Genomic DNA, 26,157 nt, shown 5'->3' with positions numbered 1-26,157 from the left:
AATTGTCTTGTGTGTTGGTTGGGTAGAGCGGTCTTCAGAAATCAATCTTCAATTTTGTGCTCAAAATTTCCTCTGTTCTGCTTCACTGGACAATGCCCTCCTCTTGATCACTTTCATGTCTCTCCCCACCAAACGCTCTGCTACCGCCACCGCCAACACCGCCGCCAGCTCCGTCGTCTCTTCTTCACCCACTTCCACCGCCTCCATCTCTTCCCCTCCTATGAAGAAAACCAAATCCCAACCTCTTTCCACCTCCCTCGACCCCAACAAGAATGGCCTCCACCACCTCGACCGCCCTTCTTCCAACATTACTTCCTCCGCGCTCGTCGATGACGCCGATTTCGACCCTTCTTCCATGGCCCTAGATGAAGATCTCAAGCCCGACGACTCCCATCTCATTGGCACTAGTCGCGCCGTCGCCACCAATTTGTCGCGGAAGAAAGCTACTCTTCCTCAGCCTGCCAAGAAACTTGTCATCAAGCTTGTCAAAGGTCTGTTCTTTAGATCTCGTTCCTCACTCGTGGGGTTTAGGGAATTCGTTTTGGATGTTTTGTTGGTTAGGTTTTGTTTTCGCGTGATCGATTCAATTTGTTCTTTCTGACTTCTAGGTTCAATTTGTTCTTGCTGATTGATATCTTCGTGTTCTTACTTTTAAATTACTTGGAATTTAGCTGTAACTCAACATGGGCTCTCGAGTTGAATTCAATTCATTTTGTTTTTGTGGCCATTCATACTAGATTACTTGTAGTTGAGCTTTAATTGGACGTTTTCTGCTGATTTTCCTTCTGATTGCTGAGTTCTACACAGCGGCATTTAAATTTTCAAGTGGATCCTAAGAAATTCTATGGTAGAGCTACCAGGATTATAAAACATTATTTCATGTTCTTGGAGATTAAGAGGACACTCTGCGTATAGAATTGGGGAAGTTCATTCATTATTTTGGGTAGATTTTGTAGCTAGAAATATGTACTCTTCTACCAATATCTCAATTGGAAGTTCATGATGATGGAAGATTTTTTGTCATCTGCCAAAAATTGGTAAGCTGAAGAAAACATACTTCAACTTGGTATCTATTATTACAGTGAGATCACGTCTATACTCTGTGTTAGCTTTTGCTTTTGTTTACTGCCTAGCCTTTTATGGTGTAGATGGTTCTAAATAGTTGTTAAGACACTGTTAAACTTAAATCTCATGTTGAAAATGGTTTACATTCGTCAATTTTTCTTTTTTTCTCTATGAAGCAAAACCGACCCTCCCTGCTAATTTTGAGGAGGATACATGGGCAAAGTTGAAATCAGCAATATGTGCCATATTCTTGAAGCAACCTAATTCTTGTGATCTCGAGAAGCTTTATCAGGTCAAATTTATGTCTATATAATTGTTCCTCCACTTCTTTGGTTGAAAAAGGAGAGTTTCTGAAATTTCGTCATTTATCCGTATCTGAGGTCTCTTGACCAATTGCTGTATTATGTATGCAGGCTGTTAATGATCTTTGCTTGCACAAAATGGGTGGAAACCTTTATCGGCGGATTGAGAAGGAGTGTGAACTGCACATATCTGCAGCATTACAGTCTTTGGTTGGGCAAAGCCCAGATTTGGTGGTTTTCTTGGCATATGTGGAGAAATGTTGGCAAGATTTTTGTGATCAGATGTTGATGATTCGTGGCATTGCCCTTTATCTGGACAGGACGTATGTCAAACAAACACCAAGTGTGTGCTCATTATGGGACATGGGCTTGCAACTTTTCAGAAAACATCTATCTTTATCTTCAGAAGTCGAGCACAAGACAGTTACTGGTCTATTAAGAATGATTGAGAAAGAAAGGTAAATCTCTATTCTGAATGATGCAATAATTTTTAGCATTATGGATATCGCATATTCACATGAAATTGGACGTTTTTTCTTTATTTGTGGACACTAATTTTGGACTGTGACTTCTCATGCACGTTTTGAGTTAATAATAAAGTTAATAGCCGAGGGATTTCTTAATGAAAAAGCTTGAATACTTGCAACAATTGTTAGCAGTCTTAGTTTACTAGAGGATATAAGCTATTGGCAAAAATGGTTATGACAGTCGTTTCGTATAAGTTTCTGTGATTGGAATGAGGATCGACAAACAATTAAGAAGATGTTTTCTTTTTAAAGTTATTTGTGTACGTTAGGTTTATGTAACGAGAAACTCTTTTCATTGATTTAGAGAAAAAGAATACAATTTCAGTTAATTACAGAGATTGGTACAAAATGAATTCTCAATGAAACAAGAAATTTGATTAGGTCAACAACGACCTCCTAACCTTTTTATTTGCATTGAATGATATGGTTGTTCCTTCCCGTAGACCAGCGATTGCTTTAAGGGCATTCAGCCACAAAATTTTCCTTCTCTTCAAACTATGCGCACCTAGCATTGGAGAAGGTTGTCATCTCCTCTTTTTAGCCAAGTGATCTTACCTTTTTGAATCAATCTTATTCCCTTTGTTATTGAGATGTCAAGGAGTTCTTTCCTTCATATCTTTCTCTAATCTTTTTCTTCATTAGAAAGTTGCATGTTCTCCTCCTTAGCATCGTAAAGTTCCGTCTTATTCTCGAGATTCTTCTTTTCAAGCAAACACAGCAATGAAAGGCACTTACTACATTCTTTGATGATTAGAACTGAGAGAAACTATAAACTCAGTTTTCTGCTTTTTTTCAAGCTGTTGGCAGCTTGGAAAATATTGGACATGCTGCAATGAAAGCCATCAGAACTAAGAAATGCCTCATCTATATTCATTTTATGTCTTTGTCAAATTTTTCTCGAGTTCATTCACCTTTGGCCTCTTCCTTCTTCCATGAATCTAAATTTTTGGATCTAACACCAGATAAGATATGATATGATTATTTAATATTTGAGTATAAGAGGAATTTTTTCTAAGTCATGGAATTAATATTTATTCGTAAGTCAAGTTTGGGTATATGATCCCCTTGGTTTGAGACCGGATGTGTTTGTGGCGTTAACATCTGGATAGTTGTTTGGGGATTGAATGCCGATTGCATATCTTGAAATGATAAAAAATATTTGTCTTTGTTGAGGGTGACAAATTCTTGATGCATCCCTCATGGCCAACGAACTCATTGATGAACGGGAAAGAAAGAAACAAAAAGGTGTAGTCATTAAACTTGACATGGAAAAGGCCTTCGACAAGGTTGATTCGACTTTCCTCGAAAGCATTCTTATGGCAAAAGGCTTTGGCCCAAAATGGCGAAGGTGGATTAGAGGATGCATCTCATCCATAAATTTCTCCATCATCATCAATGGAAGACCGAGAGGGAATATTTATGTCACACGGGGTCTGAGACAAGAAGATCCACTATCCCCTTTTCTCTTCATCATGGTAGTGGACTGTCTCAGTCGCCTATTGACAAAAGCAAAATACGAAGAGCAGATAAAAGGTTTTTAGATTGGTAATGAAGGCTTGAGCATCAACCACCTTCAGTTCGCAAATGACACAATCCTCTTTTCTGATTTGGTTGATGCCTCTTCCATAAAAAACATGATTGAGATGGTAAAAACCTGCGAAGGATTCTCTGGACAAAATATCAATCTCCAAAAAACAGAGATCATGGGCATCAATATTAGCACAAAGATCATTGAAGAATTTGCTAGCATAGATGGGTGTAAAAAGGGAGAATGGCCGAATATGTACCTAGGACTACCTTTAAAAGGAGACCACAAATCCTTTTTTTTTTTTGGAAGATTATTATTGAGAAAATAGAAAAAAGGTTGTCAACGTGGTCATCACGTTATACTTCAAAAGGCGGAAGACTGACCCTAATACAAGCCACATTATCTAACCTCCCTACTTACTACATGTCTCTATTTGAAATGCCACAAAAAGTGGCCGCGGATATAGAAAGACTTTTCAGAAACTACTTGTGGAAAGATGATGCACACCTTGTTCGTTGGAATATTATAAACCTCCCAACAGAAAGGGAGGCCTCGGTCTTCTCTCGATAAGGAAGAAGAACAAAGCTCTCCTCGCCAAATGGATATGGAGATATCATCCTGAAGAAAAGGCCTTATGGCAAAATCTTATAAAGGCTAAATATACTCCTACATCAAACAAAAATCACCCCCTCCATCTTCTACAAAAGGGCCTTGAAGTACATAAAGAAACATCAAAATCTCATCACCAACCGAACTCGCCATAAGGTGGGGAATGGGGGAAGCACATCATTTTGGACCGATTCATGGATTGAAAACACCACGCTAGCCTTGAAGTATCCATTTTTGTACAGGCTCTCTCATAGCAGAAAAGCCACGATTACAGAAACGTGGTATTTTGTCAACAAATTTTGGGACTTGAAGCTTGGTAGGAATTTAAAGGATAATGAAGCAACGGAGTGGGCCAAATTAAGCCTTGGTCTTGGCCTTGCCCCTGCCCCTGTGGTATTGTCAAACAAAGAAGATTTACTAACTTGGCTCCCCAACGCTGATGGGGTCTTTTCTACAAAATCCTTGATGATGGACACGGGGGAAAAAGTAGAAGCAATAAATTCCACGCTAGCAAAGACAATATGGAAAGGACATCAACCTAAAAAGGTGAAGTTCTTCCTTTGGGAAATAGCGCATAAAACCATTAGCACAAGTGAAAATCTTCAAAAAAAAAAAAAAAAAAAAAAGAATGCCTTACATCACTCTCTCTACACATTGGTGTCCATTATGCAAGAAAGAAAACGAATCAAAAAGTCACTTGTTTATGCAATGCACATACGCTCAGAATTTCTAGACAACGATTCTCAATATATTCGGATGACATCTCACATTTCCTAGGGAGGTAAAAGATTTTTTTGGATATGGCCTTAACGTACCACCCTTTCAAGAATGCAAAACCCTATTACGGAAAAATCTCATCATGACTTTCTTTTGGAATTTGTGGAAAGAAAGAAATCAGAGAATATTTGCAGAAAAGACACAACCCTACACAAAACTTTCGACAATGTTGTTTATCCAGCTATATCTTGGTGTAAATTGTCTAATACTTTTACTTCCTATAGTTATTACCTCCCTCATTGCAAATTGGGAAGGTCTTTTGTAAACACCATGGATTATACATCCCTCTTGTAAGTTTCAATCATCAATGAAATTGCCTCTTATAAAAAAAAAAAAATCTGTCTTTGATGGTTGAAAATTTTATATTAGTGACACTGACACATTACAGATCAGTAATCCCTATATGGGTGAATCTTCCCGTTCCTTTACTTCTCATCCGTGGGAATTATTTGCTTCATGTAGTTTTTTCTAAATTGACACAATTATCTACGGCGTGCAATCCAAACGAGACATTACAAGTTTGCAAGTGTAGATTACTTTATATTGGAATCTTTCCTGTTTCCCACCATGCATTAGAATTTCAGAATTTCATAAAACAGCATAAGCCAATTTTACTGAGGTTTGAATATTCATTATGAAGTAAAATAAAAAGTTTTTTTGTACAATTAGTTTATCTACTAGATTATTCCACATTATATATGTATTATATAAAATAATTGACTAACATGGATCTTTAATTGGTCTTTTAGGCTAGGTGAAGCAGTTAATCGGACTCTCCTCAACCACCTTTTGAAGATGTTTACTGCGCTAGGAATTTACTCAGAGAGCTTTGAAAAGCCATTCCTTGAATACACTTCGGAGTTCTATGCTGCTGAAGGCATGAAACACATGCAGCAGTCAGACGTTTCAGAATATTTAAAGCATGCAGAGGTTTGCATTCATCTATCTTTGTGATAATCTTGCTCTTTTTCTTAGCCATGTTTACATTGATTAAGTACGCAGTAAATCTTTTGGGAAAAATACACTTTTAGTACCTCTGGTATGAGGTTGGTGTTTATTTGGTCTCTGGGGTTTCAAAATCTAAATTTTTGTCCTGAAGGATTGAAAAATGGTTCTAAATGGTCCTGAGTTAAGTTGAATATTAGTTGACTTACCTAAAAATTAGGTACCATGTTGATGTGACAATTTTTAGTTGAGGTTTCAATTTTCATACTAATTTTGGCTTAGGTAATTTTTTTTTTTTTTTTTTTAACTTCCTTTTCCTTTTCCCTCTTCCCTACTCGTTCCTTTTCTCTTCCCTTCTCCTTTCTTCTCCTCCTCCAGCCGACGTCTACGGTAAAATGAAAACACGAACAACCCCCTCTCAAACTTTGGAATCTAAAAAGAAGGAAACTCCCCTATCCATAAACACACACTACCCCCTTTGTAACTCCTCTTGTCTCCATTCTCATTCCCAATCACATCAAATTCCTCGTGAACAAACGAGCAATTGAAGAGTCGAGTAGAAGAAGCATGATGAATTTAATCAAATTGAAGATGAATTTGATGCTCAGTTTGTTCTATGCCTTCATCGTCGATCCACTCCATTTTGATCTCCCAATTTCATCAGTTCTTTTCTATGATTGAACAACAAATGAATCGGGTGGGTGATTTAAAAGCTGGGTTGCAATCTCAAGTCATTGCTCTGCCATCATAAGCTTCAGTATGAGGTTGTAGAAACGTTTTGATAGGTTGGGTGTTATCAGTTGCATGGAGGAGCAGATTTCCCGAATTGTAATGTTTCCTTTTCAAAACTTTTTACTATTTTAGTGTCGTTCAATATAATTTAAAAAAATTACAAATAAGCAATCTATGTCAATAATTAACAACCTAGTCAATGTTTTGGTGTTAACCAACGGGTAATAGGTTCAGGACTCCTTAGAACTATATTTCAAACTTCAAAGACCAAATAAACACTAGGACCAAAGTTGTACCTTGCCAAAATCTCTTTTTAAAGCAAAAAAGTAGGGAGCAATGATTGGAAATCAAACCTAAGTTCAAGGTAGAAATTAGGAAAATGCTCTCGTAATTGTAAAAATAAGAAAAAAGGGGCTGGTCTGCAACTTATGTTCCAAGGATAGTCATTCTATCATATTCTTCTTCATTGTGTTTTTGCCGCTAATGGGTGGTTTCGGTTGATGGAGGAGTTTGGCCTCGTGGAGTCTCTTCTGAGGTTCTGGAAATCAAAACTGGTCTGGAATAAAGGGGCTGAAGTTTTCTAGGTTGGACATTAAAGTGGACCTTCTCTTAATTTTCTTTTCTTCCTCTTTTTTGTATATCCCAGCTGAATCCAGTTGGAATTAAGGGGATGCGCGTTCTTATTCCCAGTTGGACACTCTGCACTCATAAACATTGGATATCTCTTGGTTGTATAAATAGTAAGAGAACATGGCTTGGTAAATATTGGAGGCTACTTACCTGCAATTTGCAGTATCCCAAGTCGATCAGAATTATAGGTTTAGTAGTTCTTAGTTTTGAATCTCATAGTTAATGAATATGAAGGGGTTGGTTGATTCCTTGGCATAAAAAAGATTGCACATTGTGTCCATTGAAGAACCGAATGTTAATCTTCCTTCTTGTGTTTCTCACTAATCATCCATTTATGTTAATTCCAGTTCTGTATCTGTTGTTCCAGGGGAGGTTGCAGGCAGAGCAAGATAGATGTTTGCACTACCTTGATTCAAGTACAAGAAAGCCACTGATAGCAACTACAGAAAGACAACTCCTTGAACGTCATATATCTGCAATTCTTGATAAGGTTCCATCAATAACTCAATTTTCTTTATTCTTCCATAAATTCTTCGCTCCTACATTTTCTTCTTGCAGAATATATTTGTTTAGAATCTTTTTTGGCTTTAGGGTTTTACATTGCTGATGGATGGGAATCGTATGGGAGACCTTCTGAGAATGTACAACCTTATTTCAAGGGTCAATGCCCTTGAATCACTAAGACAAGCCCTTAGCTCATATATACGAAGAACTGGGCAAAATATTGTCATGGATGATGAGAAGGACAAGGATATGGTCCCATCGCTTTTAGAATTTAAGGCTTCTCTTGATACAATATGGGAAGAAAGTTTTTCCAAGAATGAAGCTTTTTGCAATACGATAAAGGATTCGTTTGAGCATCTGATTAATCTTCGTCAGGTACTACTCTCTCCATGTTTGTGTTCTTGTTTTCTTTTCAGCATGTTCCCATTCCCATTAATTGTTGAAGATAATTAAAATAAGTGGTGCATGCACATTCTTAAACTGCAACATAATTGAATTAATAACCTTGTAATTGGTATTATTCTATCTGGTGTACTTTGTCATCCTTGTTTAAAAGCGTATATCTGATGATGTTGAGAGTCGAGGCAGCTCACCCCATTTATTAAAGAAAACATTGAGAACTAATGTTCACCTTATTGCGCGACGAGGTGAATAAGCAACAATATCTGCTGAGCCAAGTGCTATAGCATGATTTGCAGGAAGAGTTCAACTCTTTTTTCTTCATATGTAATGTGATAAACTGGACTTTGATCTTGCTCATAATCATAAGTTGTAAAAACTATGGACCAAACTTTTATTGATATGTGAATTAATTCTGCTAATCTGTATTACTTTCAAGACCTATTTTTGATTTCCTCATCAGCTTTGCATGTCTTAACATACTTTTAACATTTTCTTTTGTATCATCATTTCAGCTGCAGGTTTATGTTCAATTATATGATCTAACAGCCAAATATTTTCCTTCTGTAGAATCGTCCGGCCGAACTGATTGCAAAGTTTCTTGATGAAAAACTCCGTGCTGGAAATAAGGGTACTTCTGAAGAAGAATTGGAGGGTACCCTGGACAAAGTGTTGGTTCTGTTCAGGTTTATTCAGGTAGTTATCATATTTGTCTAATTGATCTCAAATTATTTTTCGGCCACTTGCTATTTTATTTTGCCATAGCTTATGCACACTTGTAATTGCCATAAAGAATTTTTTTTTTACAGCCTGCTTGATTTTGTTCAATGTAGGGCAAAGATGTGTTTGAAGCCTTTTACAAGAAGGATCTAGCGAAGAGGCTTCTTTTAGGAAAGAGTGCTTCCATTGATGCAGAGAAGTCTATGATCTCCAAAGTCGGGGACTAGTTTTCCTTGTTTCAAATTTCAATAGTGATTGTTGAGTTTTATTTACTAATCATGCCAACAGTTTATTTGTCCAATTCTTTAGCTCGTAGTTGTTTTAATAATGCTAACTAGTTCTTTTTTCTTCATTGCAGCTTAAGACCGAGTGTGGTAGTCAGTTTACGAACAAACTTGAAGGAATGTTTAAGGTGCATACTTCTGAAATTTATTTTCAAGGTTTCTCCAACAATTGTGATTTTGTTTTCGACACAATCCCGAATAGTTGTGAATTGTGGTTAGTTGTTATGAAGAATTCATTTAATTTGACTTTAAATGACATCTTTGCTCTTAGAGGGAGAAGGGAAGTGACTGAGCATCTAGCATCTTAAAAAACACGTCCTCCACCTCGACAAAATTTCTGCTATAATTTCTCTCGAACAATATATTCCCACCCACTATGGCACTTATTGGTAGATTTCTGGCTACAGAAGGTCTCCTTGAAAAATTTAGTAATCCCAATGTCCGAAGATTGAATAGACCTACATTCCATCATCATCCGTCGTTGAGTCAGATAAACTCGATTGGAGCCCAGTAATCCCAATTTAGTTATCTCAAAGAGCTAAAAGAATGGACCTTTTGATGGGCTCAAAAATCATGGAGGGGGGTATTCGATAAACTCGATTGGAGCCCAGTCGATAAACTCGAAAATTCAGTGAGGGTGTTTTCCTTTGTATATGAATGAATTCAAATATTCACCATGCCATTTCTTGGGGTAAATTGTCTAATACTTTGTCTATGAATGAACTCAAAAATCATCTCTCTCCTTTTTCCCGTCTCCTTTTCTTATTTTTCGTTGCTGTCTTGGGCCTTTTTCCTTCACACATGTCTACTAATTACCATACCTATCCTACGTTGGAATTTCACTATCTTCTGAAATCTATTTTCTGTTGTATTGCATTAGGACATAGAATTGTCTAAAGAGATCAATGAATCTTTCAAGCAATCATCCCAAGCGAGGACAAAGCTCCCCATGGGGATTGAAATGAGTGTTCATGTCTTAACGACTGGGTAAGTTGTAATTAATGTGGTTATTTACTGATTAACTCTGTTTCATTGTTCCGCTTTTAACAACAATTTTAATAACCTATTGCATCTGTAGGTATTGGCCAACTTATCCTCCCATGGACGTTAGGCTTCCCCACGAATTGAATGTCTACCAGGTTGATATCAATAGACAATAGTATGGATCTTTAAGAGTACATGTAATTTGGAGTAATCCTTTGATTTCCTTGCTTTGTGTTGTAGGACATTTTCAAAGAGTTCTATTTGAGCAAGTACAGTGGGAGACGCTTAATGTGGCATAATTCATTAGGCCACTGTGTGTTGAAAGCTGAGTTCCCAAAAGGTAAAAAAGAGTTGGCCGTTTCCCTTTTTCAGGTGAGTTACTTTTGGGCATTATGGTTGTTTTTAGGGATTCTGTGGGACCTTTTTTTATTACTCTTCCTTGTCTTTCTTGGATGAAATGGGGCGGGAAATCATTGTATTCTCTTACCACGTCGAAAGATTTAAACTGTGCATTGTCGTCCAGACCGTGGTTTTAATGCTTTTCAACGACGCTGAGAAGCTCAGTTTTCAAGACATTAGAGAATCTACTGGAATTGAGGATAAAGAACTCAGGAGAACTTTACAGTCACTTGCCTGTGGAAAAGTTAGAGTACTGCAAAAGGTGGACTTCATTTGATGTCTTTTCTGGGAGAAAATACAAAATGAATTATGAATTTGAACTCCTTTTCTCTCTCCATTATATATTTAGATACCCAAAGGTAGAGACGTGGAGGACCATGATTCGTTCGTGTTCAATGAAGTGTTTACTGCTCCCCTCTACCGTCTTAAGGTACGTCGAATTTCATTTTGCCCACTCGGAATGATCGTGTTATTCCAACGTCTGAAACTACATGTATTATCGTGTGGGATGCAGGTCAATGCAATTCAGATGAAGGAAACAGTAGAAGAGAATACCAGCACAACTGAAAGAGTCTTTCAGGACCGTCAATATCAGGTTAACCATTTTTCTCTATAGTTCTTTGAACTTGAATGTAAACTTAGAATCGAAGAGAAGAATAAGACTTGAAAGGCTTGTTACTATTCTCTGACCAAACAGCAGATTAATAGTAGATTACGGATTCGTATACCCCTAAATTAGTTGTGTGCCATCTGCAGGTTGATGCCGCTATTGTTCGAATAATGAAAACCCGGAAAGTGTTGAGTCACACCCTTCTGATAACCGAATTATTCCAACAGGTAAAAGACATTATTTGTTTTTTGTTTCAACTATATGTAGGGGCTAGAGATTCGAACCTTTGTCTTTTTAGTTGAGATATAATGTCTTAATCGATGAGTTATGCTTGATAAGTAAAAACGCCTCATGCATTCCTAGTCCATATTATTCGTTATTTTTCCCGACAAGAAACACTTTTCATTAAATGGCACTTCTGGTAACTCCTTGACGTTTCTTCCTCCTATAAATGAGAGCGAAAATGGCTTCGTTTTTTGTTTCAACAATATGTAGGGGCTAGAGATTCGAACCTTTGTCTTTTTTAGCTGAGATATAATGTCTTAATCAGTTGAGTTATGCTTGATAGGTAAAAACACCTCGTGCATTCTTAGTCCATATTATTCTTTATTTTTCCCGACAAGAAACACTTTTCATTAAACGGCACTTCTTGCAACTCCTTGACGTTCTTCCACCTATAAATGAAAGCGAAAATGGCTATCTGATTCTGGTTTGTTTGGAGGAACTGAGAAGTGTGTAATATCTTGACTCTTGATATCGAACTGGATTTATGTGGTATGTTGAACAGTTAAAGTTTCCAATAAAGCCAGCTGATTTGAAGAAGCGGATCGAAAGTCTAATCGATAGAGAGTACCTAGAACGTGACAAGAGCAACCCACAGATATACAATTACCTTGCCTAAAATAGTGTTTTCCCCTTGCAAACGACACCGAAAATTTCGGGCATTGGAAGGAGGGCGGGATGTTCTTCATCAATCCCTTTGTCAAATTAATGTACAGAAAGAATTTTAGTTTCAATATTTTTGGTTATGTATGTTGGACGTTGATGATTGTAAAGGCATAATTTTGTCTCTTTAAATCTCTTCTGGCGTCTCTGGTGAAAGTTGTGTATCCCATGAAATCATCTTATCAAGTTTACACCCAAAAGTTATATTAAAACAAAGAGATCCCAATTGTAGTTTTATGATAATTCTTTGGGAAGTAAGATTAGGAATCTAGTAGATACAATAATTGGGTCGCCGGCCGATCTTTGAAGTCATTTTGTTTTAAGACGACGGATCTAAAGTTGAATTGAACACTGAGAAGCATATTAAGGCTAGTATCAAGAATAATTAGTAACTTCAACCTTGACCTACCAGGTAAGTGGCTTCTTCACTAGTATTTGGGTTGGATGAATTGTTCGGAAACAGCGCGTGCCCTATGGTCCTTACACGAGTTTTATCTTGTGATTGTTATGTTTGTTTATTATATTATGGTGTGCTTATGATGAGATATGTCATTTTATGGAACATCATGTTGACAAGTTATGTCATTGTTGAGTATGGTATCATATTGTACTCTACCTTATGTAATGACATGAAATGACTATGTTATGTATAAAATGAACGAAAATATGTATTGTATCATGGATACATGTCATGATTTTAAACTATGGGGCCTCATGCATATTGTATGATCACTTGCATTGAGATATTTCACCGTCATGATTAGTCAAACATGTATTCAACATTTATGTCCGTCATGATGTTATAATATGGTATTATATACCCCACAATACTATGCACACTCCCTTCCCTTCATGATATACCGACAGTGTGGGTTTACACTAGTTGAAAGCTAGGTCCAAGAGTACGTATACGAGCTCGTCTGAGGGTTGATGTGCGCGTAGGCCGTGTGTAGATAAGTACTTACACATATAATTCTATCCACAGTGGAAGTTGAGACCAAGGCCATGAAATAATGTTTTATGATAGGTCCTAAACACGATTGCATTTGATCGTATTTCTTGATCCCTAGGGTCACTTACTGAGAATATTTCTTAAAATACTCGAGGTACATGCTTATTTTTCAAACAAAGGTAAAGTACCCCTTGACAGTTGACGACATCGCATTGGAGGTCATTGGATCAAAGGTAGGATAGTTGTATTTATATTTAAATTGTAGCCCTAAAGTTAGATTAGGGTGTTTTTGTTACTTTGAATTTTTGTTATTTTGAGGTAATGTGTAAAAATGTTACCGTGGAAGCCATGGGATCGAAGCTAAGATAGTTACATTTATGTTTAAATTGCAACCTTAAGGTTCATTTATATTTAAATCATAGCCGTAAGTTGTTTTTATTATTTTGTTTATGCTATTTTTTTTATGGTTACTTTATTTGAAATTGATTTAACATCGCATACAAAATATTTTAAATGAACTTCTCAGTGCATATTAGAAATGACATACATGCAATGACGACTTTGAGTGCATATTAGATATGACATACATGTAATGGCAACCTTGAGTGCATATCAGACATGACATACGTGCAATGGCGACCTTGAGTGCATATTAGACATGACATACATGCAATGACGACTTTGTACATCCTTATGGGAATCCTTGCTCTCATCCCCACAAAAATAAGAGAAATTTTAAGATTTCTACATCCCCGACCCATAGACACATGTATAGAACCAATATTTAAAAGTAGAACAAACACATAATTTGTGGGTTTGAAAGGAGACAGCCACGGTCAATAAACCTTCAATTACGTGATACTAAAAATGGATCATAGATCCCTATTAAACTGATCAACAATTCCATATTACTCGGGCCTATCTGCGAAAGAACATTACAAAAACAAGTACTAAAGAAAAATGGAACCATGGGAGAAAGAAAGAGTTCAAACAAAACAAACAATCAAACAGTTTCATAAGTTTTCAATAATGAAAAATTGCTCAGAGATCTGAAGTGAAAACCTTCATTAACGCTAACTCTTCTATCACTGAAGACGAACCACAACTTGGATGCTAACTTCCATAGCTCTGCTTGCATCAGTTAAATTATTGGCAAAGCTGTTCAACGGCAGTGACAATCTGCGCAGGCTGTACCACAGTCCAATCTTCCAAAGTCCCTGCATAAGGAGTAGGCACATCCTGAGAAGACAAGCATACAATTGGCGCATCCAAGTAATCGTGGAAGTTCTCGGTGATTGCTGCTGTCAAACTAGCGCCAATTCCTCCGGTTCTCATGCACTCCTCAACGATCAGTACTCGATGAGTTTTCTTCACGGAGTTCCCAATCGTGTGAAGATCGAAGGGCTTCAACGACCTGATGTCGATTACTTCGGGATCGTAACCTTTGTTTACAAGAGTTTTAGCAGCCTGCATCACATGATACCTCATCCGGGAATATGTCAATATTGTGACGTGCTCGCCAGGTCTAACCATCTCGGCTTCCTCGAGAGAACAGATGTATTCTTCATCTGGGATTCTCTCTTTTAAGTTGTAAAGCAAAACATGTTCAAAGAGGATCACTGGGTTGTCACTCCTGATTGCAGCTTTCATCAAGCCCTTTGCATTGTAGGGTGTGGAACAAGCAACCATCTGGATTCCAGGGATTGACTGAAAATATGATTCGAGACGTTGCGAGTGCTCAGCACCAAGTTGACGCCCAACTCCACCGGGGCCACGAATAACTATTGGTATCTTGAATTGGCCGCCAGATGTGTAGTGAAGCATTCCACAATTGTTAGAGATTTGGTTGAATGCAAGAAGAAGAAATCCCATGTTCATTCCCTCAACAATTGGCCTCAGCCCAGTCATGGCAGCTCCAATACCCATACCTGTGAAGGAGTTCTCGGCAATAGGCGTATCGAGAACTCTAAGATCCCCATATTTGGTAGCTAGACCTTTGGTTACCTTGTAAGAACCACCATAGTGACCGACGTCTTCACCCATGACACAAACACATGGGTCCCTATCCATTTCTTCCTCCAAACCTTCTCTTAGTGCTTCAAAAAGCAAGAGTTCATGCCTGAGAAGAAGAATGAAGAGATTAAATGCAACAGAAATTGACAGCATGTATTTAGAATTGTGGCACAACTGATACATGAGAAGGGCCGCAGGGTTGTATAGTTTGTCGATCAACATGTATGGTAATTCAATGGCATGACTCAAATTAACGACACAAAATTGTAATAAGCAAGTACTATTTAAACTAGATGTGGTAATGTAATCATCTCTCCCCATTCCTCGTCTCGGCACGAGCTTTTCCTGGGAGTATGGCATGGGTTACTTTAGCGCCGTAGCGCTTGGTACTCAAACATTGGCCTCGAAGTATTTCTCTACCCCTTCTTAACCTGAAAAAATAGGGACACCTTGCATCCTTGAACCGACAACCATCCTTTGGCTAACCTAGCCTCCTCCATCCCTCGGGACCAAGGAGGGGTAGTACATGAATATTCACCTATTGTCCATTGACTACGCTTTTCGGCCTAATCTTAGGCCCTATCTCACCCTCTGTGGACGCGGAGGAACCCTTAGGTTTTCGGGGCATTGGATTCTCACCAATACAAAGCAAATTACCCATAAATAAAAACTACATTGCAAGAAGGCAATGGTTAAAGAGGTGTGGAGTCACTTTTAATAGCAAACTTGGGAGAAAGTTGAAAGGCATGGAGATGGAACGATCTCAGTCTCGATCTTGCACCAATTGTCATCTTACAAAGGGAATATCCATGGAGATGGGTTCCTAATTCAAATGGTTCCTTCTCCTTCAAATCTCTGCTTTATGATATGGTCAACTCAATTAACCTTTTGGAGACATGTTTGGCTAGATGTATTTGGAAAGATAATTACCCAAAGAAGATCAAGTTTTTTCTTTAGGAAATTTCTCACAGAGCCATCTTAACTAAAAATATCCTTCAAAGGCGAATACTACCATTTCCTCAGGCTGGTGTTTCTTATGCAAGGCTGATGGCGAAGCACAAAAGCAGAAATTCATTCATTGCCCGCTTGCTTGGAATTTCTGTAGCAAAATTCTCGAAGTTTTTGGCTGGTATTTGACAATTCCTAGTTATACTAAAGGATCTTATCAACTTTTCAGACAGATCACCCCTTTAACAATGCTAAAGCACTGCTTTGGAAGCACATCACCTTGGCCTTCTTTTGGGTTTTATGGAAGGAATGAATCCAATGGGCTTGTTTGGATAAAGAGTACACCTTTAAAGGGTTTTTCAATCTCATTATTTATTATGTTATTTCTTAGTGTAAACTGTCCAATCTCTTTGTTTCTTATGAGTATGCTTTCCTTTTAATCAACTCGGAAAGCAAGTACGACGTGAGCTACTTCGGTGCACAATGTGTTCAGTCTCTCAGACTGTCCTGAGATCATAATTTCACTACTAAAAACTTGGTTATCTTTTATGAATATGTATACTGAATCCAAATGCAGAGGGACAATAAAATCACATTGCAGATGCACAGATATTAAATAAATATATACAGAACATCTGACGATGATTCTATTGAGAGACCAAATTTCAGAAGCAAGAATAGGAAGGACGCAAGGCAATAGCATCAAGATACTTGAAAGAAAAGGGAGGCTGGGAAGCCTTCGCAAACATCAAGGTAATACACAGGCAACACTCTCCAACATTATTACAACTGACCTACCAACCGAAAACCCTCCCCAAGTCCCTAAATGAGAAGGTGTGAGAGAGAAAACCATCCAGAAAAGAAGCACCTCTTCCTAGGCAGAACCAAAAGCCAAGGCATTACCAAGAAGGCTTGAACCAAATTTGTCTAAAAGAAAAGCATTGATGAAGGAGATCCAAATCCTGATACCCTGTGTCTCTCCTATAAAACACACACCTCATCTAAAGCATAAAGACTGTTTCAGGTAGCGTGTCCATGTCGAACATGTGTAGGACAAGGATACATCCAGACATGCTCAAATACGTCGAACATGTGTAGGACAAGGATACATCCAGACATGCTCAAATACGTATCCAACGAGCTAAAGTCATGTCTAATATTATTCTTATGTTCTAATTTTGGACACGACTTCCTAAGCTCTTGGGATCCCATCCTCTTCCACCAGCCATAGCCCACCAAATCCTTCCATATCTTCAAGCTCTTCAAACATTGCTAGTTGTCTAAACTTCGTATATTTGTCGAGGCTCATAGTCACCTCTACCGTACTTGCCAACAGACCGAAGGACATTCTTCATGGTAAAATTGCTCCCAATGAATCAGCTTTTACGGCTAATTGCCAAATCATTGACTTTATCATTTTATTTCCAGTGAAACAATGGATGACTTCAAGCTCGTTTAGCAAAGGAAGTAATTGCTAAGACCATCTTCGGAAAAGTCCAACATGGTTGACTTGAATTTCTCGTGAGAGGTCCATGCTAAAAGACAAGGCTATAGCTCTAAAATAGTGGCGAAGTACCACAGGCCTATTAGCCCCAACACAACCTTTCACAAAAATAGTGGCGAATTGCTCAATAAAGTAAAGCTCAGAAGATATTTAGGCATTAAGCGTTTGTAACAGAGTTTCCAAATCCGAAACATGTCATGCAGTTTCAGAGAAAAAGAGATCCCAATTCCCAATACTCAAGTCAAAATGTTAACATAATCATCAAATAATTTCCGCATCCCACAAATCCCTTATCAAATATAATAACAACGCTTCAGCAATTCTATTGCTTTGAATAATCAAGTCAAGTACAGTAAGTTCAGGTGTTAATTACAGAAATGAAATAGCATTTCGGATTCAGGGATGAGAAGCATACCCTGGTTTCGATGCAGTGGAAGCAGAGGAACTATCAGCCTTGGTCTAACAAAAAAAACAAAAAAGAAGTTAGTACAACGAAGTGGGGTTTGATTAAGCAGTAAAAACAGAAAGAAAATGAAAGAGAGGAGGAGGAGAAGCAAGCAACTAACCGCAACTGCACTAGTGATGAACTGGTCAGAGCGAGATCTAGGCCTAAGAACATGGTTAGTTCTTCCCTCAGATCGAACAACGAACAACCCAGCCTTCCTGTCTAAATCAAATGAAAAGAAACAAGAATAAGAGACTCGAGAAGCATGGAAGGAAAAGAAAAAAGAAAGAAGAAAGAAAATACCAGAAACGGAGAGGGATCTGGGAGGGTGAAGGAGGGATTTGTTGGAATCTAAGGCATTGGGAGGGGAGAAAGGCGTACGAACTACAAGCCCCTGGAAAACAGTCGCCATATCCGATGAGTAGAGAGCAGAGCGGAAGGGGGAGGAAGAGAGATTGTGAAGCGGGTGGCAGGGAGAAGAAGAGGAATTTATATGAAACGAAAAGGGAAATGGTGGAGGGCGGCGGAGGAATCAAGGGGGAAAGGAGAAGAAATCGAGCTCCGTTACAGTAATTGCTGCTTCTTCGTCTTCTTCAGGCAGTGTGTTCCTCGCAGAGATTGGCGATTTAACTGCAGGAATATCATCGCCCACATCCACATGCTCCACTTCGATTTCATCGCCACCTCCAAAAAAAAAAAAAAAAAAAACCTTTTTTTTTTTTTTTTTTTTTTTTTTTTTTTTTTTTTTTTTTTTTTAATTCTCCTTTAATTGTAATCGTTTTCAAAAAAAAAAATTAAATTAAATTAAATTAAATTAAATTCCGGTCGGGTGAGACCACTACACCCAACCCTATCCCATCCAACATTGGGTTAGGTACGGTTAAGTTGTTAGGTTATGGAGACTGTTGCTTATTTATAGCTTAGTCAACTGTTAGTTATACTTAGTAAAGCTTGGTAAATAACGTAAAAAACACGATAGTTATATATATATATATATTAGATGGTTATATCTCATAAACTAAACCATATAGATCCAGTGTATTCTGTTCTTCTTACATTTTTGTATTCTGTTCTTTGTGTTTATCTAGATCGAGTGTTTGTGCGATCCTAACACATGTTACATTAATAACTAAAATTTTATAAAGTTCAAATATGAAATATTATGTACAAAAGTCACGAGTTGACTTGACCAAAAAATGTCAACTTTCAAAAATTCAATTGACTCAATCGAACCAAAATTTAGCTCAACTCAATTTTTATGGTTTTGATGATACGAACATAATTGAATCACTAAAAAAAAATTAATAAATAACCAAACTCATAAAATTTAGAATTGACTTTTTTTTTTTAATCCATTCTTTTATTTTCTTTGTTTTTTTTTTTATATATTTATTTTAGGTTTCTTTTTATTATTATTATTATTATTCCTTCAGTTCTTTGCTCTCACAACCTTTTTTAATTATATTTTTTTCTTATTTTCTTTTTCTTTTTTAATATAATTATATTATTTTGTTATTTTTCCATTATTTGAGTTTAATGTATGTTTTTATTTATGACTATTTATGGTTTAACAGTTTCATTTTCTTTGATAAAAAATTAATTTTACTTACTAATCATTTTCAAATGGTTTATAAAGTCATGGGAGAAAATGATAATAAATTGAAATAAATGTATTTTACATTATAAATAAGTTATATTTAATTTTTAAAATATAATATGCATAATTAATCACGAATAAAAATTTATACAATTTTATTAAAATTATTTATTCGAAAATAATTATTAATATTAATTGTTAAATAAACTCAAAAACATAATGAATTTTTAATTAGTTTAAATTATTTTAATTATTTGATAAAATTGTTAGAAGTAATTAAACAAAAATATTATATATTTATTTAGATGAAATTGTGATAGCTACTTAAACAAAATAATAATAATAATATTCTTAATAAAATAAACAAAAAATAATAATAATATTCTTAATAAAATAAACAAAAAAAGTTGGTAATTATATAAATAATAATAATAAAGGAGAGATAGTATTTAATGGGCGATAAAATATGGTGGCCTATTTTCCATACCTAACCAAAGTTTTGCTTTTAATTTTAATGAAATGGGTATTTTTTTTTTTTTTTTTTTTTTTAATTCGAGTAAAGTATCAATCAGTAACGGTTTTTATCGGGCTAAGTTTGAGTAAAGTATCAGTATAGGTGTGATTCGAGTAACGTATCAGTCAGTAACGATTTTTATGTTAGGCTCATACTATTTTTATCGGGCTAAGTTGGAGTAAAATATGTAAAGACGAGTCAGTAGTAACGGTTGGGTTAAGGTTTAAGATTATTTTGATTAGTTTTTAATTTTGATAAAAAGAAATAATAAATAAATAATAATAATAAAAAATGTCTTTTTCGAGTAGTTCGAATTTGATAACCTAACTCGAAAGGGTTTTATTTATCAATTTTAAAAAATATATAAAGTTGCATTTTTTTAATGTCTTAAATTTATATAATATTTGTTTTTTGTTTTCTTTCTTTTTATATTTTGACTTTTTCTGAGCGGTTTAGAGTTTAGGTGGACGGTTGATTGGTGTTATCTCTTATTTATTTACATAGTCATGTATATAGGTGTGAGATCTCACATCAGTCACGGAGGATTATGAAACATTCTTTTATAAGGGTGTGGAAACCTCTCCCTAGTAGATACGTTTTAAAAATCTTGACAGAAAGCCCGAGAGTGAAATTCTAAATAGGACAATATATGCTAACGGTGGGCTTGAGTTATTACAAATGGTATCAGAGCTAGACACTAGGTGATGTGTCAGCGAGGAGGTGAGCTCCAAAGGGGGTGGATACGAGGCAGTGTGCCAGCAAGGACGTTGGACCCTAAAGGGGGTGGATTTGGTGGGGGTCCCACATCGATGGGAGAAAAGAATGAGTGTCAGCGAGGACGCTGAGCACTGAACGAGAGTGGATTGTGAGATCCCACGTCGATTGGGGAGGAAAACGAAACATCATTTATGAGTGTGTGGAAACCTCTGTTTAACCGACATGTTTTAAGGGGAACCCCCAAATAGTAAACTCAAAGAGAACAATATTCTCTAGAAGTGAGCTTAGACGGTTACAATAGTTATTATTGCAAGTCCACTAAACCTCAAGCCGAGCTCACCGTGTGGCTATGTTGATGATTTTACACTATTGGTTGAATTAATGGCAATATTATTTTAATTTGAATGAAATTTTAGCATCAATAAGATAAGCCTCGTGTCTATTTCATAAAGTTATATGAACGACTAAAAATGAAAATTTAAAAAGTAAACGTGTGGAATTAACACAAGCTACGTACATTCTACCACCGTTTTTTTCAGTTGAATGTTTGAATTTTGATCATTATGTATATAACCGATTAATTCTATATTCTAAAAAAATAATAATAATAATAATAATAATTAGAAAATGTATATATAATTCAAATAAAATTAAGGGTTTAGGTTTAACGTACCTATTAAATAAATATTAGGCAGCTAGTTTAAGATAAAACCGTTTATATTTTGTTTTAAAAATACCTTTTAAATTTTGATATGGACGAAACTATTAGTAACAAATTTTAAAAATTTTTCTAATTTAAATAAACAGTTGTTCGTTCATATATTGATAATAGTAACATTTTAAAACGCTTCATACAGGTTAAAAATGTTAATACTGCTTTTAAAAGTTTACGATTATTTTTTGGATATGGTATTAATAGTAAGAATAATTTTGAAAATCAAATGAATTTTGAAAAAAAAGTAAACGAGTATTTCTTCAGTTTACGAATATTTTTATTAATTTAGTTTAAAAAATTTAAAAATACGAATAAAAATAACACGGGATAGTATATTATACCATCGAAAGTGTTCGAATTTTTATCGTACTATATTCTAAAAAATAAAGTGGAAAAAAAATTATGAAATGTTTATATAATTTAAATAAAATTTAGAGAAATATCCATTTAAATGTTGGGATAATGTTGCCGACTTAAGCACGTGATTTAAATGGGTAAAACACGACAAATTGAGAGCTACCAAATAAATAGCGGCGGATTATTTGGCCTCCTCTTAATAAACATTTAAAACGTGTTTTATTTAGAAAAAATCTTGTCGTTAAGCATTCATATAAACAAGCCTTCGGTTCTTCCATTTTGTTTAAGTCCAAAAATCTCATCTTTTTTGATCTGGGTCTGTTTGATTGTTTCGATTCTCCTCCTCTAATGGCGGTTCTTCCCATTTTCATGGAGAAAAATTGTAACTTGGAACTTTGTCTTTCTTCTTCTATGGCTTCTTCCGATCATGATTCCGGTGACCTCCGCCGCCATCAGCCTCCCCTCCACCAGTTCTTGTAAGTTTTCTCTCTAAACAACGAACCTCCACAATCACATATAATATTGTTTGTAGTTATACCTATGGTGAAATCCTACGTTGGTTGGAAAGGAGAATGAAACATTTTTTATAAAGGTGTGGAAATTTCTCTCTAACAAACCGATTTTGAAAACCGGGTAAGTCCAAAGAGAACAATTTCGACTAACGGTAGGTTTGAGGTGAACACGAAACAGTGTATCTCTAAGGATGTTGGACCCTAAAGTGGGTGGATTGGGGGTCCCACATCGATTAGAGAAGGGAACGAGTGCAAACAAGGACGTTGAGCCACTAAGAGAGTAGATTGTAAAATCCCCTGTCGGTTGGGGAGGAGAATGAAACACCATTTATAACGGTGTGGAAATCTCTCCTTAGCAGACGTTTTTAAAACGTTGAGGGGAAGCTTGAAAGGGAAAAGTCAATATCTGCTAGTTGTGGGTTTGAGCAGTTACAAATGGTATTAGAGTCAAACAACGGATGATGTGCCAACGAGGAGGCTGAGCCCAAAGTGGGTAGATTGGGGGGTTCCACATCGATTAGAGAAGGGAACGAGTGTCAACGAGGACACTGAGCCACGAAAGGGGTGGATTGTAAGATCCTCATCGATTGGGGAGGAGAATGAAACACCATTTATAACGGTGTGGAAACCTCTCTTTAACAAACGTTTTAAAAACTTTGAGGGGAAGCCTGAAAAGAAAACCTTAAAGAGGACAATATCCGCTAGCGAGAACACTGGGGCCCAAACGGAGTGGATCGTGAGATCCCACATTGGTTGGGGAGGAGAACGAAACATTATTTATAAGAGTGTGAAAACCTCTCCATAGAGTTTTAAAACCTCGAGAGGAAGCGGGAAAGGCCAAAGAAGACAATATCTATCAGTGGTAAGCTTGGGCCGTTACACGTACGAGGTTTGACACCTAAGGATTATCACTTATAAAACAACACACTTCCACCGTTCGTATGAATAAAGATAGTGTCAATCAATCGTGACTTTGCGATTGATTACGGTTGTTCTTATGGCAGAGATGATGAGTCGAGCAAGAACTCTCAACAGCAGATGACAATTTTCTACAATGGAAGAGTTTGTGTGGCTGATTTTACAGAGGATCAGGTACCCTTCTTCTTCTTCTTCTTGGGATTGCATTAAAAAATGGGTGATTTTGATTACAAATTCATGAACTTGTTGGTGCATTTCAGGCCAGAGCTATAATAATGCTAGCAACCCGACGATCCACGAGTCGTCGATATCGATCGGAACCGTGTAAACGTGAAGATGGCTCCGATTCCGGGCTCTCCATGAAGAGATCTTTGCAGAGGTTTCTACGTAAAAGGAAGCATCGGATTCAATCTGCTTCACCTTACACTCAATAACCCATCAATTGAGATGTTTAGAATTGTAATGTTTAGATCGGGCCAAATTTAGCTCTAAGCTGTAGAACGTTTTAAGTCCATACATCTTTTATGAAATATTTTAAATGAACGTTTTCGGTACGCATTAGTCATGTCATGCATTGTAATACCACTAATTTTCTTGTCCTAACAGTCGATGACGTCGCTTCTGTCCCACGGTAATAGTCGGTGGAGTGGGTTCTAGTAGTTCATCTTCTCCTTCCTTGGTTTTAGTTGCTCTCAGGGTGGCAACATAACTAGTAGGCGCTATCTTTTTGTCTAGTCCAGGACGAACGTCCATGCTAATTTATGTTCAGAGTCCACCAACTTTAGAGCGAACTATTTCATTATCATAAAATCCCTTGCATACGTGGTAATTGAATGTCTTCTCTGACTTATATGTGTGAACTCTTGCTGTTTACGGAGTTGAGTAATACTCTTCCAGAAAAGCGCTCTTGAAGTCTGACCACGAGATTACACCTCCCTCAGGACTAAGAATCTCACGGCTGAACTGCCACCACAACTCTACATCACCTCGCAGCATGAATGTTGCACATGGTACATTATGATCATTTGAGCAATTTGTCAGCGTGACCATTGTATCCATTGAAGTCAACCACAACTGTGCCACTATCGGATCATCTGTAGTCCCGCTAAAGTTACGAGGGTCACCTTTTTTAAAGTCTAGTTGATATTTTGCCTCTCTAGTTGATGATGAGACATTGTCTTGTTGGGTTGTTACCATCGTTTGCATAATTGCTTGTAATGATTCCATTAGGGCAGTTGTGGGGTCTTGTGTACTGTTGGAGGTGGGGTGACACCGTTCGTCAAATCGATTCATCGATTCCTCACGACTAAACCTCTTCTACCCCTTTCTCTACCGCTAGTAGGGGGTCGTCCCCTACGCCCTTTACCTCTTCCTCTAGGTAGCATAATCTATGTGCAGAACATAACGTACTAAGTCTATAACACTGCACTTACATACATTATATACTTCTCTAATCAATCACATAAATACAAGCTTACAACTTTGCATTAACACACTTGACATAATTTGTCTAACCTTGTACTATCAAAACATGGTCGGACTTTACTCTAGCATTCACTGTCATCCGTACATGGGAGCTTTACTCTTTTCTGAAAATATAAGGGTAGCATGTGACTTGAGTATGTTAAGAAATACTCAATAAGTCACCTAACTGTTGGGGTTAATAATGCAATCACACACTTAACAACATTGGGACCTATTTTAAAACCGTAACATGACCTTTGGTCTTTCCAGTCTTGGGCAGGGTTGGATGTGCAGTACTTCTCCACACACGGCCTGCGTACGGGCACATGGACCCACCAGGCGGACTCGTATGTGTACCCCCTGAGTCTGACTTGGTCAGGCATAATGCATTGTCACCGGATGCTTATAGAAAATAAATAACCTGCATGATAACATGGCAAACATAAATATCGAAAGTACGTGTCCTTACTAGCATAACATAACGGAGAAGTATCCCGATGCACATGACATACATATATGTGGTTCCCATGATTTTTATTCAAAACATAACATTAACTTCATGTGGCAAGACATGACATGACATACATAGCATTTTATTTCATTCATAACATAGTATATACATGCATATATTACACAACATCATATGTCAATACAAATAGCAAGCATAACATAAAATAATATGGTGCATGTCATATATTATCCATTTATCTGACTCGAACAGTAAGGTCACTTACTTGGTTGGCCTTGGCCGATATTACTAATTACTTTGTAGCTGTACCGAGCACTATACTTTGACGTTAAATGTCACCTATAGCAATCCATGTCACATACTTAGGGCATATCAATATCTTAATCTCGGTAAACATGATGATTATTTCTAATATAAGTCCTAAAACTTACTTTGCTCTGCTATTATTTCTTTAATTTCATCATATGGTATCAGAGTTATGTCTTTAACTTAGTCATGTCAATAGAATCCTCAAGTGTGAACAAAGAAGTTGTGAGTCTCGAAAGTGTAGTCAAAAGTGACTCAAGTGTCGAACAAAAGATGTACTTTGTTCGAGGACTCCAGAGAAGGAGTCGAGCCTCAATTACCTGGCTAGTCCCAGGATCGAAACTTGGCTTTGATACCAATATCTACTAGCGATGGGTTTGGGGCGTTACAAATGGTATCAGAACCTGATATCAAGAGTGATGTTATAGCGATGAGGTTGAGCCCCGAAGGGGGTGGACAAGAGGCAGTGTGCCAACAAGGACTTTGGGTCCCGAAGGGGGGTGGATTGAGGGGTCCCACGTCGATTGAAGAAGGGAACGAGTGCCAGCCTCAAGTGTTGAACAAAAGGTGTACTTTATTCGAGGATTCTAGAGAAGGAGTCGAGCCTCAATTACCTGGCTCGTCCCAGGATCGAAACTCGGCTCTGATACCAATATCTACTAGCGGTGGGCTTGGGCCGTTACAAATGGTATCAGAGCCAGATACCGAGAGTGATGTTCCAGCGAGGAAGTTGAGCCCAAAATGGGGTGGACAAGAGGCAGTGTGC

At 37.1% G+C, this 26,157-nt stretch overlaps 3 protein-coding genes across 3 annotated transcripts; 2 read left to right on the top strand and 1 right to left on the bottom strand.

The window, feature by feature from the left end:
• The first annotated feature begins 13 nt into the window (after window positions 1–13).
• Window positions 14–12,186, top strand: LOC111801834 (cullin-4). The gene is made up of 17 exons (XM_023686016.2): window positions 14–491; window positions 1,242–1,357; window positions 1,479–1,825; window positions 5,558–5,738; window positions 7,483–7,605; window positions 7,707–7,994; window positions 8,589–8,714; window positions 8,852–8,953; window positions 9,097–9,150; window positions 9,903–10,009; window positions 10,101–10,161; window positions 10,247–10,378; window positions 10,530–10,667; window positions 10,755–10,835; window positions 10,920–11,000; window positions 11,162–11,242; window positions 11,803–12,186. Exons 1-17 carry the CDS (start codon window positions 116–118, stop codon window positions 11,914–11,916), a joined length of 2,508 nt encoding a protein of 835 aa, XP_023541784.2. The 5' UTR covers window positions 14–115; the 3' UTR covers window positions 11,917–12,186.
• A 1,582-nt stretch (window positions 12,187–13,768) lies between these two features.
• LOC111801954 (Transketolase family protein) lies at window positions 13,769–18,494 on the bottom strand. Its single transcript, XM_023686202.2, has 4 exons — window positions 18,126–18,494; window positions 17,944–18,044; window positions 17,793–17,836; window positions 13,769–15,031 (listed from the first exon to the last, which is right to left on the bottom strand). Exons 1-4 carry the CDS (start codon window positions 18,232–18,234, stop codon window positions 14,059–14,061), a joined length of 1,227 nt encoding a protein of 408 aa, XP_023541970.1. The 5' UTR covers window positions 18,235–18,494; the 3' UTR covers window positions 13,769–14,058.
• Window positions 18,495–22,020: 3,526 nt separating this feature from the next.
• Window positions 22,021–23,717, top strand: LOC111802755 (protein TIFY 5A-like). Its single transcript, XM_023687243.2, has 3 exons — window positions 22,021–22,198; window positions 23,239–23,326; window positions 23,413–23,717. Exons 1-3 carry the CDS (start codon window positions 22,071–22,073, stop codon window positions 23,584–23,586), a joined length of 390 nt encoding a protein of 129 aa, XP_023543011.2. The 5' UTR covers window positions 22,021–22,070; the 3' UTR covers window positions 23,587–23,717.
• The last annotated feature ends 2,440 nt before the right edge of the window (window positions 23,718–26,157 follow it).

Source organism: Cucurbita pepo, chromosome 9 (genome assembly GCF_057944985.1).
Source record: "Cucurbita pepo subsp. pepo isolate OVF chromosome 9, ASM5794498v1, whole genome shotgun sequence".
Taxonomy (NCBI): Eukaryota; Viridiplantae; Streptophyta; class Magnoliopsida; order Cucurbitales; family Cucurbitaceae; genus Cucurbita; species Cucurbita pepo.
The sequence above is the reverse complement of the archived record's forward strand: the minus strand, read 5'-3'. Positions and strand labels throughout refer to the sequence as shown.

What these genes read in the sequence shown, in the direction of transcription:
- LOC111801834 (XM_023686016.2), top strand. Translation starts at nt 116, where the DNA reads ATGTCTCTCCCCACCAAACGCTCTGCTACCGCCACCGCCAACACCGCC. An exon ending in TGTCATCAAGCTTGTCAAAG is followed by an intron (nt 492 to 1,241) that starts GTCTGTTCTTTA and finishes TTCTCTATGAAG; the next exon opens with CAAAACCGACCCTCCCTGCT. An exon ending in AGAATGATTGAGAAAGAAAG is followed by an intron (nt 1,826 to 5,557) that starts GTAAATCTCTAT and finishes TTGGTCTTTTAG; the next exon opens with GCTAGGTGAAGCAGTTAATC.
- LOC111801954 (XM_023686202.2), bottom strand. Translation starts at nt 18,234, where the DNA reads ATGGCGACTGTTTTCCAGGGGCTTGTAGTTCGTACGCCTTTCTCCCCT. An exon ending in TCATCACTAGTGCAGTTGCG is followed by an intron (nt 17,837 to 17,943) that starts GTTAGTTGCTTG and finishes TTTTTTTGTTAG; the next exon opens with ACCAAGGCTGATAGTTCCTC. An exon ending in TCCACTGCATCGAAACCAGG is followed by an intron (nt 15,032 to 17,792) that starts GTATGCTTCTCA and finishes TCTTCTTCTCAG; the next exon opens with GCATGAACTCTTGCTTTTTG.
- LOC111802755 (XM_023687243.2), top strand. Translation starts at nt 22,071, where the DNA reads ATGGCGGTTCTTCCCATTTTCATGGAGAAAAATTGTAACTTGGAACTT. An exon ending in CCTCCCCTCCACCAGTTCTT is followed by an intron (nt 22,199 to 23,238) that starts GTAAGTTTTCTC and finishes TTCTTATGGCAG; the next exon opens with AGATGATGAGTCGAGCAAGA. An exon ending in CTGATTTTACAGAGGATCAG is followed by an intron (nt 23,327 to 23,412) that starts GTACCCTTCTTC and finishes GGTGCATTTCAG; the next exon opens with GCCAGAGCTATAATAATGCT.